The 12372-nt window shown below is 41.5% G+C and overlaps 1 protein-coding gene across 1 annotated transcript; it reads right to left on the minus strand.

The window, feature by feature from the left end:
- Positions 1-1652: 1652 nt before the first annotated feature.
- On the minus strand, positions 1653-11383 carry mboat4 (membrane bound O-acyltransferase domain containing 4). Its single transcript, XM_052020007.1, is given in 4 exon segments — positions 1653-1709; positions 1712-2660; positions 5936-6160; positions 11256-11383. Coding segments are annotated over 4 exon segments (1359 nt in total).
- Positions 11384-12372: the final 989 nt, after the last annotated feature.

Below are 12372 nucleotides of genomic sequence, written 5' to 3' on the forward strand. Positions count from 1 at the left end.
AGTAGCAGCAGTAGCAGCCAGGTCAGTAGGCCCAGGACCGGCCCTGAGGCTCAGTGTGGAAGTATGAAGGCAGACAGGACAAAAGTGATAGGAGACTTGAAAGTTAAGGGGGCAGACTGGAGATTCTGTGGCCGCAAAAGGGACCCCAAGGTGGTCTGTTGCGTCCCTGGTGCCAGGGTCAAGGTTGTCTCAGGACCTGGAGCAGGACGCATTACCCACAGGTGTAGTTGCCAGGAATACTGCAGGATCCCACATCCTGCAGAAGAAGCATGCCGCTGCCCTAACTGCCATCCTGACTACACTAAGTCTGAAGATTAAAGTTGAAAGACCTTACCTGTGCTCACCTTGACCTCTGCTCCGCCTCTTTGCTGAAGCCTCACCACAAAAGCCTCAGCACTTTGACCACAAGCACAGCACTTAAAACTCAGACATAGCTACTCTTGAACTGGCACTCCTATATGGCCATTCTGCCAGTGCCTGTCTCCTTTTTATTTGATTCTAGCTTGTACCTTAACTGCTAATTAAAAAAAAAAGTCCTTCCCTCAGGTCTTACCTGTAAATGACTAATCAAAGAAAAAAACAAGCTGCCGGAGGAAATCCAGATGAAGGGTCTCAAACCAAAACATCAACTGTACTTTTTCCTCTACAGATGCTGCCTGACTCACTGAGTTCCTCCAGTAGTTTGTTTCTTGCTCCACTTTTCAGCAACTGCAGTCCCATGTTTCCGACTATTCAGAGACAGTCAACATGGCTTTGTCAAGGGCAGATCCTGTCTGACCAATTTGACTGAATTTTTTGAAGAGGTAACAAAGTGTATTGATAGGGGCAAGGCAGTAGATGTGACTTTAGTAAGGCCTTTGACAAGGTCCCACACAGGAGACTAGTTCAATAGGTTAAGGCCCATGGGATCCAGAGCAAGTTGGCAAACTGGATCCAAAAGTGGCATGGCAATCGGAGACAGGGGGTGAAGCAGATCTGGAGTTTGGAATGAAGGAATTTGGGGATTGTTAGTGTGGAAATTGCAGGGAAAGAGGACTGCAAGGAAAAAAAGATCTTGAGATCGTTAGTCCTGAGGCTGCAATTCTAGAGATCCTGGTGAGGAACAATCATCACAACAAATTACCTTGAAGCGCCAGAAGATACATTCCTGTTTCTCCTGTCTCAAGCTGTGCTGGAAAAGCACTTACCCAACTGTATACCGCACTTCACACCACCTTCAGCTGTCGGGCTTACCAAGTACCATGAAATATTCCCCTTAACACTAAACAACTGCTATCATTGGATGCACTTGGCCTTGTTGACATACTAAAATTACTGACCCACTTGTTGTAAGCTGGTTACTTGCCTGATCCCAGCCCTCTCCACTTAAACTGGAAATAAGCACATTGTTAACATCTATGTATTGGGACTTACCCTCTCTGGCAAATGTGATTAGTGTACATGGGCAAAAAGGTTGGCATGGATGTGAAGGGCTGAAAGGCCCATTTCTCTGTTATACAAGTCCATGGCTCTTCCAAATTCCTCCTTCCCTAAAGGTTCTAATTTCTGCAATATCTCGTTCCCTAGTCACTAAACTTCTTAAGCAGTCTGGACTAATATAATGGCAAAGTGCAGACGATTTGAAAGCTGGAAATCACATTACCAGATACAGGTTAAGTGAATATGGAAGAAGCATGTGGTAAATTGATAATGACCTTTAATTTCTGCTTGGCATGTTTGGCATACATATCAGCAACAGTACATACAGTAATGGGCAGACTGCACATGCAGACTTACATAGGACCAACACACAAGAAAAGCTCCGTAGTTCCACAGCTACCAAAATATATGCAGTTACCAGCTGCGTTTGCACCCACGTCAGAGGTTTGTAGAAAAATCTCAGAAGTCTTGATCTCACAATAAAAGGATTCATATGTCGATGAATATAATAGTCTGCTTGAACTGTGATAGCCCACAGAATAAATCCAAAGATCTGTCCTGGGTGAAGACCATGCCACCAAGCTGAAAAAGCAAATGTTGACAGCAGAGGCTGAACTTTCCTGCGTTGAAACACCATCCTCCTCAACCAATTAGCTGTGGTTTTGTTCCATGTTCGAGCAAGTTCAGATATCTTATTGGTTGTTTCGAGTGTCCAGATATCAGTATCAGAGAGTGTAGCTTTTTCAGTCTTCTTGTTTTCCAGTCCCAAGCCAATTAAATTGTTAAGAGATTCATTGAGAAGCCATTGTGAATAATATGCTAATCTGAACATTAAAGCTGTAATCCAAATCAATAAAATGTCTTTAGGAGCATTCCACTGAAGGGGCCCTTGGTCAAGGATAAAATTTCTTACAAGCATTCTCAACCTCGACAAGAGAAAAAATAATATGCACTTTTTAAAAAATGGCCACAAAGGACTGGTGATGCATTTCTGCTCAGTTCTTATCAGATTTTCCACATGAATTTTGAATATCTTAAAAGTGCACAAAGGCCCTCCAAATAGTGCAGGAAAATACAGCATATAGCTAAGATGTAACAGAAAACCATGGAGCAATTCAGAATCCAGGAGGTTTCTCTGCATAATTCTAATTGGAACTGTGATTTCACCTTCATGAACATCCAATGACGTTGATGTTATTCTTTGTGTTAACAGCATCAGACTTGACAGTGTTATTAAGAATCTGAAAGTGAAGTCAAGTAGAGACCTCTCAAATCTAGAGCATTAAATTAATCATTTACAATGGTAAATTCAACTGTTGATGGAACAATTCTTGTTTAAGTGAAAATAGAAGGCATAAATATGAGAACAGAGTATCAGATGGATTGTGAGATGCTTTTGCTTCAGTGTTGGCCCCTTTGTCCAATCAGTGCACAATACTTCGAAGAATTGATAATTCCCATCATAAGTATAGATGAGAGAGTTCACTCAACCAACCGCATCCTCCCACTGCTTCTCCGTTACTCATTACTATTTGGTTACAGAAGCAAAGTGGTTGACTAGCACTTTAGAGGCCTGGGCTGATGATCCAGAGGGATGAGTATCAATGAGGGAGTATATGTAGCTGCCAACACTATCTTAATTCAGTTAAATAAATAAATTCTGAAATTAAAAGGCTAGTATCAACAATAGTGACCATGAAATTATTTAAATCTTGTTAAAAAAAATGCAACTATTTGGCTAATGTTATAGAGAAATAGAGCATGGAAAGAGATGCTTCAGCCTAATGAGTTCATGCTGACCATAAAGGACACACTTATGCTAATCCTACCATAACCCATTTCATTCTCCCCACGTCCCCATCAACCACACCTAAATTCTTCCACTCACCTACACTAAGGGTGATATACAGTGGCCCATTAACCTACCAACACACATTTTTGGGATGTGGGAGGAAACGGAGAACCTAGGGGAAACCCATGGGAGAATATGCAAACCCATAGAGAGAATATGCAAACTTCACACAGTCAGCTCCAGAGTTCATAATCAAACTCAGGTCACTGGAGCTGTGAGGCAGTGGCTCTACCAGCTGTGTCACTGCACCACCACTGTCCTTTAGAGAAGAAAATCATGTTTTTAACTATATGACTCCAGACTATTAACCTCCATCTGAAATGGACCAGTTAGCTGCTCAGTTTAAGTGTAATTATGGATGGGAATTAAATGCTGACACATCCTATTAATGAATATTTGCCACCAGCTCTTCTCCACCCACTCAAGGCACATTCCAAGTACTAATTGTCCCTTCATTATGTGCTTTCTGTCCTGGACTTCCTATCAAGTAGAATCATAGAATGAGACTACACAGGAAACAATTTGACCTATCTTACTTACATCAGCAATTTGGTGCTCTCCAGTTAATCATCCCTGCTCTTTCCCCATGGCCTTCTATTTATCTTCTTCAAGTATATATCAATATTTCACATGCATGTTACAAGTTAATCTGGTTCCACTGCTGTTTCAGCAGATGCATTCAAAATCATTAACAATTTGCCCTGTAGAACATGTTTCCTTGTGCCACTTTTAGTTCTTTTATCATTCCCTTTAAACCCTTTTAGCCATTCAAAACCATTCATGCCTTTGAATAGCATCATCAAGTCCTCTTCTAAACTTCTCTGCTCTAATTGAAACAATGCCAATTTTTCTGTATTTTCCACAAAATCAAATTCCCCCATTCCCTGTCATGTTTGGAAATTTTTGCCGTAACCTCCCTAATGCTTTGTCATTTTTCCAAAAGTGTGGTGCCCTGAACTGAACATAATGCTCCAGTTGAGGTCTAACCAATGTTCTATCAAGGTTTAGCAATACTTCCTTGCTTTTACACAAGTATCAAGGTTATTACTGGGACTGGAGACTTTGAATTATAAGGAGAGGTTGGATAGAATAGGACTTTTTCCATGGAGCAGAGGAGACTGAGGGGTGATATTATCGAGGTTTATAAAATCATGAGGGGCATAAATAAGGTGAAGAGCCACAGTCTTTTTCCCAGGGTAGGGGAGTCTAAAACTAGAGGCCATATGCTTAAAGTGAGAGGGGAAAGATTTAAAAGGGACTTGAGGTGCAACTTTTTCACACTGAGAGTAGTGTATGAATGGAACGTGCTGGCTGAGGAAGTGGAAGAGGAGGGTCCAATTATGACATTTAAAAGGCACTTGGACAGGTACATGGATAGGAAGGGTTTAAAGGGATATAGACCAAACGTCGGCAAATGGGACTAGCTCAGTTAGGCAACTTGGTCGGCATGGCCGGGTTGGGCCAAAGGCCTGTTTTCTGTGTTGTATAGCTCTATGGCTCTATGACTAAGCTTAGGCTCCATGGGATTGGAGATAATATATTAACATGAATTGAAGATTTGGTTAAAAAACAAAAAACTGAGGTTGTGGATAAACAAGCTACTTCAGACATGACAGGGTACACCTATGACGAGATTACCTGGACACTTTCGCAGTGTTGTTTGTGGTAAATTCCTGTAGTGACCATACATCAGAAGTACTTTGTTGCCTATGAAGTGATTTGGAATGCTTTACGACCATGAATAGTCCTTTATATAATGCAGGTCTTTTCCATCAGGGTAGTTTGAAATCTGATTTAAATGTAATGTCTGGTCAGATTAGGTTGGGCTTGGGAAACAGCAGCAAATGGAAACAGCAGTTGGTTATGTATGGAATACAAGTGTTGTTTAGAATGGACCTTGAGATCCAGGAGAAGCAGTTGTCCTCCTACTTGTCCCTTAAGCAAACCTCTTGCTAATAACAAAATTTCTTCAGCACAATCTGCTGCTCACCCTGTGGCTCCTGTCTCCTACCACAAATTTTCCTGGCCAGCTCATTCCCTCCCTGTAAATTTCAGGCCTTGGTTTCTATGTACATGTAGATCTGCTAATACAGATGAGGAAAACATGGTCTCTCTTTTAGTACTTGGTGCATGAGGCAAAACTTGGTAGTGAGCATTCAATTTCAGTGCAATTAAGTTACCTTTCATTGAGATCAAGTGTGTATCATTGCACTTATGCCCAGAGCCTACTGCAGAGTTTTCAAAGAGGTGGGAATCTCACCCAGACCATCAAGTATTAATGCAAACCTCCACTTGGATACCAGAAGTCCGAGTCCCCAGATTCTCAGCAGACCCAATAACCACGTTGGTTCTCCATCAAGCAACACTGGCATTGCAAGGCTTTTACAAACCTTTGTCTACACAGAGACTTCAATACAGGTACCCAGTTTCTAAGATAAAGCTGGGAACATATAGAATTGGAAGTAAATACAAAAGCACTGAATATAAAATAAAAGAAACAGAAGAAATAATAGACAGCAGGACAGCTGCAGAGGCAAACTAACAGAATCTTGGTACAGCAAGGAGAACATGGTCATAGAACCAGGTGAGAGCAACACTACAGTAATAATGAGCCAAATAATTACCAAGGGATGTTTTCAACATGTTTAAAAGTTACACACTTACTTAATGTCAGTAGCTTCTTGAAGATAATAATCTTTGTAGTGTAGCCAAAGATGGCAGAGGGTCTGCCATGTCATCTGAGTGAGGAAGGTCCATTTGTGGACACTGCTGGGCTCCAGAGAGTGTATGAGTATCACTGAGAGAACAGCAGGTATGAGTACCAGAATGGTGTAGGGTCCCATAGAAACAGCTGCCATAAGAAAACCTCCAAACAGAAGGAACATGTATCTGGAGAGAGATGAAAAATTCCCTCCTTTAAAAATTCCTATTTCATGCAAAATAGCATTCAGGCATCAATGGATTTTCAGAAAAAAACATGTGCAAGGTGTTTTCACTTCCCACTGATGACCCTTTGTCATGCCTGCAACTCTGCCCTTCCTCTTAGACATGCCTTTTGGGCCTTTTTACCCTCCTTGACCTTTTCATTTCCAGTTGCCATTGTGACATCAACCACCTCAACTTCTCCACACCCTTCACCCCCTCCAACCTCACCCTGTCTGAACCTGCAGCTCCGCTCACGTTAGATCAACACCAACCTAGTCATCAAACCCACAAACAAGGGTGGTGGCATTGTAGCCTGGCAGACTGACCTCTACCTTGCATAGGCCAGACAGCAGCTCTCAGACCCCTCCTCTGACCTCACCCTGGAGCAGGATCCCACCAATGAACATCAGGCCATTGTCTCCCGTACTATCACAGATCTCATCACATCAGGAGATCTCCACTCCACGCCCTCCAAACTGATAGTGCCCTAACCCAGATTTCCTCCTATCTCTTACCCAAGGCCCCTGAGTAGGACTGCCTCAGCAGGCCCATTGTATCTGCCTTCTCTTGGCCCAGTGAACCATTTCTTCATACCTTGACTCTATGCTGTCTCCCTTGTCCAGTCCCTTCCCACCTACATCCGGGACACCTCACACACCCTCTGTCGCTTTGACAACTTCCAGTTCCCTGGCCTCCAGTGCCTCATCTTCACCATGGATGCCCATTATTTATATACGTCTACTCCCATCAGGAAGGTCTTAAAGCCCTCCACTTCTTTCTGTTACAAAGATCCAACCAGTTTCCCTGGCAGAATGTGTTCTTACCCTGAACAACTGCTCTTTTGACTCCTCTCACTTCCTATAAATCAAAAATGTAGCCATGGGCAGCCGCATGGGCCCTAGCTATGCCTGTCTTTTCATTGGCTATGTGGAACGGTCCCTGTTCCAAGCCTTCCCTGTTATCACTCCCTAGCTCTTTCTCCATTACACTGGCGATTGCACTCATGCGGAACCCATCAATTTTATCACCTTAGCCACCAACTTCCACCCATCTCTGAAATTCATCTGGACCATTTCTGACATCTTCTCCCTATTCTGGACCTCTCTGCTTCCATCTCAGGAGACAAACTACCCACTAATATTTGCTGAAAATCCACCAACTCACACAGCTACCTTGACTACACCTTTTCTTACCTCGTCTCTTGAAAGGACACCATTCCTTTCTCCTAGTGTCTCTGTTTCCTCTGCATCTGCTCTCAAGATGAGGCCTTCCATTCCAGGACATCTGAAATGTCCTCCTTCTTTAGGAAACATGGCTTCCCTTCTTGATGGAGCACTCTCTTACATTTCCTCCGTTTCTTAGATTTTCTGCTCTCACCCACTCTCCCTCCAAACAGAACGGAGATAGAGTTCCCCTGGTCCTCACCTTTCACCCTATTAGCATCTGCATCCAGCACATCATCTTTCGTCATTTCCACCAGCTGCAATGGGATCCCATCACTAATCATATTTTCCTCTTCCTACCCTTTTCTGCCTCTCTCCGTGGCACCCTGGTCCACCCTCCTTGACTCCTTGCACTTTACCCCACAACTGTAGGAGGTGCAACACTTGTTCCTATACCTCATCCCTCACTACCTTCCAGGGACCTAAACAGCACTTCCAGGTGAGGCAAAGATTCACATGCACCTCCTCCAACCTCGTCTACTGCATTCGATGCTCTCAATATGGCCTCCTCTACATCGGCGAGACCAAAGACAGACTAGGTGACCAGTTTGCAGAACGTCTGCGCCCAGTCCGCAATGGCCATCCTGAGCTCTCAGCTGCATGCCATTTCAGCTCCCCTTCCCATTCTCACACTGATCTGTCTGTCCTCATCCTTCTCCATTGCCAGGCTGAGGCCAAGCACAAACTAGAAAATTAACACCTCCTATTCTGCCTGTGTAGTCTACAACCCAATGGTATAAACATTGAATTTTCCAATTTCAGGTAACCCTCACCTCCTGTGTTTCTCTCTCTCTCTCTCTCCTTCTGATCCACCCCAGGTCCTCCCATTCTTGTTGCCCTTTTCTATACCACCCTTCAGCTTCCCCAGTGCCCATTTTCATCCTCCTCCTCCTACTGGCTTCATCCACACACTGAATCCCCTCCCCCACCTGGTCCCATCTGCCCATCTCTCCCCTAATAGTTCCCATTATCACCTTCTTTACTTGTCAGAATTCAGCACTTGTAGCCTTTGTGTCCCCACTCATCACCCTCCAGCCTCTGTCCCCAACCTCATCTCCTCTCCCCCCACCCAGCTCCATCTGCCCCACCATTTTTTTCATTTTTATTTTCCCTCGTCTGCATCAACATATCACCTATCTGCCTCTGTCTCCCAATTCCACCCTCCCCCTCCCCCCATCTGGTTCCACTTCCTTGGTCCACCAATCACCCGTCTCACCTCTCCCCTTTCCTCTTTATATTGTCTACCTTCCCTGTCCATTCTTGGTCCTGATGCAGAGTCTTGACCCAAAACTTTGACAATTCCTTTCCTTGAACAGATGCTGCTCAACTTGCTGAGTTCCTCCAGCAGAAATTTGCTTTCAGAAATTAAGTTAGGAAACATCTTTATACATATGGCAATGGAAGTTTGGAACTCTTTCCCACAAAGGCCTATTGATGTTGGGCCAGTTGTTAATTTAAAAGGTGCCATATTGTATGAGTTTCTAAGTTCTTTTTCACCAGTGGTTTGATAATGGATTCCCTCATTTTCCTGAAAACTGATGTCAGGCTAATTGGTCTACAGATCCCAACTCTTCCTCTGCCTCCTTCTGAACTGCTGGAATTGTTCCAGAATCTTGAGAATTTTGGTTAATTCTTTCACTAGTAGCCACCTTTATTTAGAACCACAGGATACAAGCCATCAAGTTATAGGATTTGTTGGCTTTTAGTCACCTTAAATTCTTCAGTACTTTACTATTAATTTTTTTTCGTTTTGATTCTAGTAACTTGAATTTCCTCACTGTTATTAGACTCCTCATTCCCAAATATTTTGCTACATTTATTTGGTCTCCCAGTGAAGACGGATACAAAATGTTTGTTTAATAGTTGATTAATTTCTTAACTTGCTAAAATAATTTTACTGAGTTTGCCTCTTGGGCCTCATAAATATTTTCAATCTTCTTCTTTCTTACCTAGTTGGAGAAGCTCTTATGATTTTTTTATACATGTTTTGGTTAGTTTACTTTCATATTCATTCTTCTTTCTCATTATCGATTTTTTGATTAGCAGTTGCCACTTAAGAGTCATAGAGTAAAGCATAGAAACAGGCAATTTGGCCTACCACATCTATGTCAACCATCATGTCTGTTTATACCGATCCGATTTGCCTGCATTAATTCCATTTCCTTGCTCATTCAAGTACCTGTCCAGATGCTTCTTAAATGTTATTACTATTCCTGCCTTTGCCACCATCTTTGGCAGCTCAGTCCAGTTATCAAATTCTCTTCATGTGAAAAATTTACCTCTCAGATCTCCTTTAAACCTCCTCACTCCATGCCCTCTAGTTTTAGACACCCTACCATGAGAAACAGACTCTGCCTATCTACCCTATCATAATTTATCTACCCTGTCATAATGTTATTTACCTCTATCCTGTCACCTCTCGGTCTCCTTTGCTCCAGAGAAAACAGACCCAGCCTGTCCAACCTCTGCTTATAATTCCTACAAAAATAATTATGAGGCTCAAGAGACAAACTTAGGTGAAGTTATTATGGGAGATTAAGAAACTGTTCAACCATTATACACCTTAGACTTTCCTGATGACACCTATCTCTTGGAAACATTGTAATTGTTCAGTGTAGAACTGTGGAAGAAATAAACTAACTATCCAATCAGTCAATGATCTCTGAAAATAGTACTGGTGGGAATGGCGAGGGAGCTTCATGATGCTTCATGCCATATTCAGCTATGTGAGGTTAAGAGACATTTCATCTTGGAACTTTAAGGAGACTTATAACAAGTGGTCATGGCCAAGAACAATTTTGCCTTTCTTCTCATCATCACTGAACTTCTGCAACCTCTTGTCTGTGCTTCACTGCCATTTTTTTTTATATCTCTGTTTTAAATGTTCATTAAGATTATTGAGTATTTATAATCTGAAAATGAATTAGGGGAAAATCCCTTACTTCAAAATTGTGCCTGAGAACTGAGAGATAAGACATGAAATGTTAGGTGTAATTGTCTCATTTAAAATGGTTCTCTGTCATCTCTTGTAAAAAAAACTCTATTTAACAAAAGAGTGGGTTTTATTTTAATGATGATCTCACATCTTTTTCAACTAGGTTTACCAAATTACCAATTAAATTAGCTAATTAAACAGTAAAGGGACCCTGAATTTAAAAGGTCTCTAAATCACAGGAAATGGCAGAATATCATATGATAAAGCACATTGTACAGTTGAGCCATTTCACAGTGCAAAACAGCTGTGCAGAACAATTCCAATATTGTTATTTTTTTCTCTTTTATTGATGTTAAATGGCACAGCTCTTGAAAGAGTATCTTCAAATTCAGTCGCTGCAAGAAAATCCTGATTTTCACTTTTGATCATTACTAAAATGCCATTGAATGAGTTTACACTAAATATATATTTAACCTTGTTTGCTTAAACTGAAAAAAATAATCTACCAGCTAGATTTCGTTTCTACAGATTAATCTGAATTTTCTTCAGCATTTTTAAAAGGACTAGACTTATACATGCTGAAGGTGGAGATTTGCGAATATATCTGCAAAAAAAGTTACCGATCATCCAGTTTCCTTTTTCTCCATTCAATATAATTGCAGTTTCTAAGGCTTTAAATGTATTCATCAACCAGACTGTACAGCTAATGATAGATAATTGCCCACTGCTGCATTATTTTTTGACATATCATTCATGTTTTACTTGCCTTGCCACCAATTAGTTGACTAAAAACGTATCTGTGCACACAAACATCCAAGTTCCAGATTGTAGATAATGGAATCACATAGTCAAATGATAGAACTTGTTATTACTCATTACTGACTAACTTTTCACTGCTTACCTTGCAGTTAAAGAAAGATGTCCTGTGATGGAGAGGTGGTAGAAAATAAAAGCAAGTGGAACACACATAAACTGGTAAATAGTGACTGGATAATAGTCTAACTCATACTGTAGAAACTCTGAATCCATTCTAAGACAGGTATCACACAGCAGTTACACAACCAGTTAGGGCACCTTATTCTTAAAACAATTAACAGTACCCAAGAGGATCCACAATTTGCACCAAACTATGACGTCAAACTGACATGTCACAAGCTTGCTCATATTTAAACCATATGCTTGAGAAAATACACAGAAGGGAATAAAAAACATGCCAATTGATAAAAGAAGGGAAATAACAGCTTATTATTCTTGTTTCCCAGAAACCGAGCAACTCCAGCAAGTAATTCAATCAATATGCCAGATAACAGCCTGAACCATCTGATACATAATATTCCTACCACGAGCAACATGTATTTTTGACAAACTAATTGCCTTCCAGCATCTATTGTGTTTAGTTAAAAATTACATTAACAGGAAAATATGTTGGACTTCCTGTTATGTTTGGAACGTCTGTTTCCAGAGATCATGGGTTCATGCATCAGTGTACTTCACTTGGAATTACATTGCCTTTCAGAGTCACCATGGAAAAGGGTAAATAGAATTAAAATTAAAATGATGAGATGTGCTCTGTTCCAATATCATGATGTTGGGAAGAAATTGCTGGGGCCCTGGCAGAAATTTTTGTATCTTCATTAGCATTTGGTAAGGCACTGAAAGACTAGAGGGTGTCTAATGTTGTGCCTTTATTTCAAAAGAGCTGCAAGAACAAGCCAGGTAACTACAACCCAGTGAGTCTAACATCAGTGGTAGGGAAGTACTGGATGGTATGCTGAAAGACAGGATCTATCTGCATTTGGAAGGGCAAGGACTGATTAGGGATAATCAACATGGCTATGTGCATGGGAAATCATGTCTCATGAATCTAATTGAGCTTTTTGAAGAGGTGACCAAGTGGACTAATGAGGGCAGGGCAGTAGATGTTGTCTACATGAACTCTACCAAGGCTTTAGACAAGGTCCTGCATGGTAGGCTTGTCCAGAAGATTATAGAGTCATAGAGTTATACAGCACAGAAAT

Source organism: Pristis pectinata, chromosome 7, assembly GCF_009764475.1.
Source record: "Pristis pectinata isolate sPriPec2 chromosome 7, sPriPec2.1.pri, whole genome shotgun sequence".
Lineage (NCBI taxonomy): Eukaryota > Metazoa > Chordata > Chondrichthyes > Rhinopristiformes > Pristidae > Pristis > Pristis pectinata.